Below are 5,930 nucleotides of genomic sequence, written 5' to 3'. Positions count from 1 at the left end.
TAACTATTACTATCAAACTAAATGAGTCAAGGTAACAAGTCTCATCTTGCCACGACTATTATAATAAACATGATGGTGGATGTAACGTCAAGGTGTCAGTGCAAGTGTCAACTTGGGTGCGTTCACCGCGTTCCTAAATAATACAAATTGCAGAACTAAACTTGTCCAAAATTCGACTAGCTTAAAAAGTCACAAAAATTGCCTCAAGATCGTAAGTCACGCACATGTCACACGAGAAGGCCAAAAGTCACGAAAAATGTGACTTTTGTGACCATCTGGCAACACTGGTTATGATGGTAAATTAAATTGATAACCAAAGAGCAATAAGTTCTATTCTTTGTCTTTTAACCATAGACAAAAAAAGTAGATGACAAATGGGCCTATTAAGGCCCCAGTACACAATGGGCCATCGCCGGCCACTCCAAGGGACGCATTTATGCGTCAGAAGGAGCAAGTGATATTGCTATCTCATTCTACCGCATGGCTGCGTCCCTTGGAGTGGCCGGCGATGGCCCATTGTGTACTGGGGCCTTTACATATTTTATAGATGGTAAATAGGATCCTATAGATACGCGTGCATCCGTGAGGGACAAAACATGAAAACAAACGCAATGCGACACGTCGAGTTTATTTGTTGCCCACCATAAATCATAGTCTGTGCGGAAAAAGAAGGAGTCTTAGAATGTATGGGGCCCAATACATTCCACGATCCACGACAGTCCACGACTGATCTCTTTCCAAACAGACTACTAAATTTACAAGTTGCTGGCGGCGAATGGGTTAACGATGTTTTGGGCTATAACCGCGTAAATCGAAGTCAGTGGCGGATTTGCCCTAAGCCCAAATAGTCCCGGGCCTAGGGCGGCAAATTGTGACAAAAAATTCGCTGCATTACAACAAGAAATAACTCAAAATGTAGTCAATATGATGGGTGCTGAGAAAGGGGCGGCTACAGGGCCTGAGCCTAGGGCGGCAAAGACTGCAAATCCGCCACTGATCAAAGTTCACAAATTGCGGGCATATTTCTCTGTCACTCTAATAGAGAATATTAGGTAAAGCTCTGCATAGGAGGCACCACTAGCACATACAGTAAACAAACCTCATTGACATCATCAATGAGACATCATGCGTCACTAGGTAAATCACATGGCCTACCGTGAAACACGACAATCGAAAGTTCGGTTTCTGCCTCTCTATCACTCTTGCTTATTCGATCGATAGCATCGATAGAGAGGCAGATAAAGAAATTTCGATTTTAGCGTTTCGCGGTAGGCCACCTGTAAACAAACCGCCTTGGTGCATCAATGTCACAGTGAAAACTTGTCAAAAAAGTGTTTAAGGCGTAGTATGTAGTATATATAAGTTACTCTATGGTTTACTAAACAAAATAGTGCTGCATTCTGGCGGCAGAGCATTGCAGTAATACTCCCTATTAAGTTCATTGGAGTAAAAGCATTGACATAGATGTCTAGGGACCGGCTTTACGGACAATAATAATGAGGCATGACAGGGGCCAGTACAGCGGTGTGACACCGGTACAACGCTATTGGTTGATTAGTTGCGTTAGACTGCACGATTGGCTGGAATTCGTGAGTCATACCGCTAAAGTAGTACCATTTTTAGTGCCCGTAAGGCCAGTCCATAGATATATACATTAATGAGTAAAAGAGAAAGATCCCCGCAATTTGCGAATTACGGTTTTCGCGGTAAGCCCCTTGATATTTCTTGAAACGGAAAACTGCGGCTGCGGTCATCGGAAATACAGATTGGACAAAGAAATTGGACAGGTGGAATGCCACCCTAAGATACATTTTGTTAACTTACAGTTAGTAAATAACAGTAACCCAAGACCCACATTTTATCAAGGAATTTTCTAAACACTGATATGCCTTTTGGAAAAAATGTTTCCTTTTTGTGGTTTCTATTGCAAATCCTAATTGTCCATATTTATTACAGCCTGCTGTCCACACAGTATTGTCTTCTAATATTATTGCAGAATGTAGATTACCACATGATATGTATTTTACATTAGTGTCACATATATCACCATTTTCATCAAATATGTCAACTATTGTGGGCTGACTGTAGCTGTTGAGGCCACTTTGGTGGACTTTTATTTGGTCATTGTCAACTTGCTCCGTCTCTTTTATTCCTAACTGTCCAGTTTCATTCCATCCCCAAGCGTATAGGTCTCCTGATTCACTTAATGCTAGAGAGTGCCAACCTCCAGCACTTATCTTAGTTATGTTAATACCACTGAGAGCTTCTACATCTTTGGGAGAGTCAATATTGTTAAGATCTCCATGGCCCAGCTGTAGCCTCCTGAAAAAAAAATGCATTTAAAAACAGGGTCCAACAAATAATAAATCCTAAAACAGTAGTTTCTGTACAAAGACAGAAACTACTGTTTTAGAAACAGGCCACTTCTCATAAATTTAAATTTAAATAATTATATTGGTGCATACATCTTTGTAGCCATAACAGAATATATGCAACACCAGTATGTTTACTTTTATCTGACTGGAATGTTTGTGAACATACAGTTTTGAATAGATGAAGTAGTTTGTCTGAATCTAGCATGATCTAAAATACTAAAATATACCAAAGAAATAATATATCACCTTCCATTTCCCCATGAATAAACTTTGCCTTTATCAGTAAGCAGAAGATAGTGCTCATATCCACATTGAACATCACAAATTTTGCCTAAGCAGTTGGAGACATCTAAGGGTCCAGGCAGTAGTCCGCTATAAACAGTTCCTTTTGCTGTTAAACAAATTAAATTAAAGTTTGAAGTACAAACTTTAACAATAGCATCATCTTCTTTCAACCGTTTAACTGTACTTGGAATTTCTGTCTTCATATTTATTTTCTTAACATTCTCTGTATCTTCCAAACTGATTACCCACATTGTATGTAACTCTGTCTCAAATAGAAATAAACTGTAGTCATTTCCACATAACAATAATTTGTTGCATACAACTTTTGTCGGTAAAGGCAGCTTAATTAACTTTTTGTTTTTTCCATTAAATGATCCGGATAAGTAAAATTTATTTTTATCTTGAAACAGATTATACGACCAGCAGATATGAATTAATTTGAGTTCTCCTTTATCAATATCATCATCATGGTTTTTTAGGGATACGTGTTGAAATGCATCTAACACAGGAATCGCAACAAACCACTGGCCATGTAAATTTGCGCCACTTACAACGTACATAGTTATTTTATATCAAAGAGCATATAATCACTACGTTTTATATTGCAGCTTAAAATGAATTAGTAAACAAAAACGGTAGCGGTCATGTAGCGGTAGGTAGGTTCGAGAATGTCGTTTTGATAGCCGGTTTAGACTCGCGGCTCGCGGCTCGGCTCGCGGCGCGTCTCGTGGTTCGCCTCGACACACTCGCGTTCGGCTTGTCATTCGGTTATAAACCTTATGCCGTGCCGTTAGTGTTTAAATTATATTAGCTCGACGAGCTTACGAGACACGAGCCCACTCGTTTACACTCACGTCTCGTGGCGCGGCTCGCGGCTCGGCTCGTGGCTCGCGCGAGAGTCTAAACCGGCTATCATGGGGAGGGATGGACATGGGATGGACCTTAGAGGATATAACCAACGGAGACGCCATGTCTAAAATTTTCGGTACAAAATAGTCTGCCGTTTTTTGCGGGGGAGGGGCACATCAACTGTATAGGTACGTCATGTCAGATAAACGTCAGTCCATACATATGGTTGACAAGTTGTTGACCATTGGCCGCCTATTTTCGACAGAGGGGAACGCCTGTTAATGGCGGCTCCATTGTTAATTACTCCGAGGGATGGACGGATGTCATCCTTCCTTTATGGGCTCTGCAGACGGTTGCCAAACGAATATAGTTCAATCATGAATCTAGTATATAAATATAACTGGATCAGGCATGAGGGGTGGCGGGAAATGACCGAACGGGATAGTCGTATGTATCTTTGAGTAGGAGTAGCAGCAAAAGCGCTATTATTGTTTGTCCTTGTCACAGTCACACATTTTTTTTTATTCCCCAACGTAAATATATATTTGCAAAAAATTTACTAATCTGGATACGCCTTAATAGGTATAGATCAAGGCCTGTTCACTTCCTGAAAGTTATGTCCCCAAATAATTGCGCATGTGTGCGCCTTAATCTTCTATATGTGCGTTGGCCTCCGGGAAAAAGTTGCGAGTAATAAAAATAAAAACATTTTTCTACAGCAACATTGCTCCCAACTCTGATTTAAATTATCACGAATTTTATACAATATTAATCATAAAACGGGACTTAAAACGCTTAAAACTTAATTACATGCGATTAAGTTTTATAATGAATATTTGCTTCCAATTGTCTTTATCAATGTTCATAAAATATATGGAGGGTAGGTACGTCTACCCACCATAATAAAAAATATATTTGTCAATGACTCTGTCCAACTGCTGTGGTTAAAGTTCATAACGAAAATTTTATTTATTAACTCTTTAAATAATACATACAACGTGTACCGCTACGTACCACTTAAGACTGTAAGTCTGTACCTACATGGATTACAGCAATGCACATAGAAAATGTGCTAAATGCGGAGCAACGGCTGTTGAAGCAGCCAGAGTAAAATTTACAACTTTAGTGGGTTCAGAAGGAACCGAGTCATAACGCATCTGGAAAGCGTATTAATTAACCGTGAAGAAATGTATGAATACAAGTTGGAAATCAGTGTAAAATGCCGTATGTAAAGTGTAGTGTATCTGTGTGTAAAGTGTAATAGGTAGGCATGCCTAATGTTATTTGTATAAAAGGTACTGAAAACTTTGTGAATGCGCTTTATTAATGTCTATTTTTTTATTAAGTTGCCAGTTGCCAGTTTTCAGTGTATATTTTTATATGTAAAACATTTTTTAATAAATAATATATATAATGTTATAAACATAAACATGCCTTTTATTTAAATCAATTGATAATACCACAAACAAGGGGTAATATTTGCATCTTGCATATATTTCGTGATATGAAGATAACAAATATGTTTATCAACAGAATTACTACCTACCAATACCCGCCAGGCTAAACCGGTTGTCAACTTTAGTTCCATTGGTACACAAAGACGGCGCCACTAGTATAAACGTATAAACGGTTGGGGACATTTTTTTGTATGGAGTTACCGTTCTTCTCCTAGTGAGTATTATATTCTTTGGTATAGATGGTCAAGCAAATCTTGTCAGTAGAAAAAGGCGCGAAATTAAAATTTTCTATGGCACGATATCCCTTCGCGCCTACGTTTTTCAAATTTGCCGCCTTTTCCTACTGACAAGATCTGCTTGACCAACTTTACTTCAAAATCCTTGAGCCCACTACACACTCGTGGCGCAAAGCCGCGATTCATGCACGAGTGTGGAGTGGGCTTTGTAAGAAGGCTCCATAGACCATGCAACAAATCTCTGATAGCCGGTTTAGACTCTCGGCTCGCGGCTCGTCTCGCGGCGCGTCTCGTGGCTCGCCTCGAATGGCCTTGAGCGCATGAGCCCGTCGAGCTAATGATTACACTCTCGCCTCGTGGCTCGGCTCGAGACTCGTCTCATGGCGCGTAAGCTCGTCGAGCTAATATATTTTAAACACTAACGGCACGGCATAAGGTTTATAATCGAATGACAAGTCGAACGCGAGTGTGAACGCAAGCGCGCGTCCCGCGCGAGCCCCTTTGACTCGTGCCTAAAAAACCGCTCCTCCACGCGAGCCAGGCGAGCGCGAGCCGAGCCGCGAGACGAGTCACGAGCCTACCGTTCACACTCGCGTCTCGTGGCGCGGCTCGCGGCTCGTCTCGTGGCTCGCGCGAGAGTCTAAACCGAGTATGAGAGCTGCCATCTCTTGTCACGATCAACCACATATATGATGCTTATTGAAATTTTACTTTATCTGTACCGGAGA

General features: G+C 40.7%; 1 protein-coding gene across 1 annotated transcript; it reads right to left on the bottom strand.

Annotated features, from left to right (window-relative positions):
• Nucleotides 1-712: 712 nt before the first annotated feature.
• LOC134805260 (RCC1 domain-containing protein 1) lies at nucleotides 713-3,237 on the bottom strand. The gene is made up of 2 exons (XM_063778573.1): nucleotides 2,622-3,237; nucleotides 713-2,322 (listed from the first exon to the last, which is right to left on the bottom strand). Exons 1-2 carry the CDS (start codon nucleotides 3,218-3,220, stop codon nucleotides 1,827-1,829), a joined length of 1,095 nt encoding a protein of 364 aa, XP_063634643.1. The 5' UTR covers nucleotides 3,221-3,237; the 3' UTR covers nucleotides 713-1,826.
• Between the last annotated feature and the right edge of the window lie 2,693 nt (nucleotides 3,238-5,930).

Source organism: Cydia splendana, chromosome Z (genome assembly GCF_910591565.1).
Source record: "Cydia splendana chromosome Z, ilCydSple1.2, whole genome shotgun sequence".
NCBI lineage: Eukaryota > Metazoa > Arthropoda > Insecta > Lepidoptera > Tortricidae > Cydia > Cydia splendana.
This window is presented reverse-complemented; position numbering and strand designations above follow the sequence as displayed.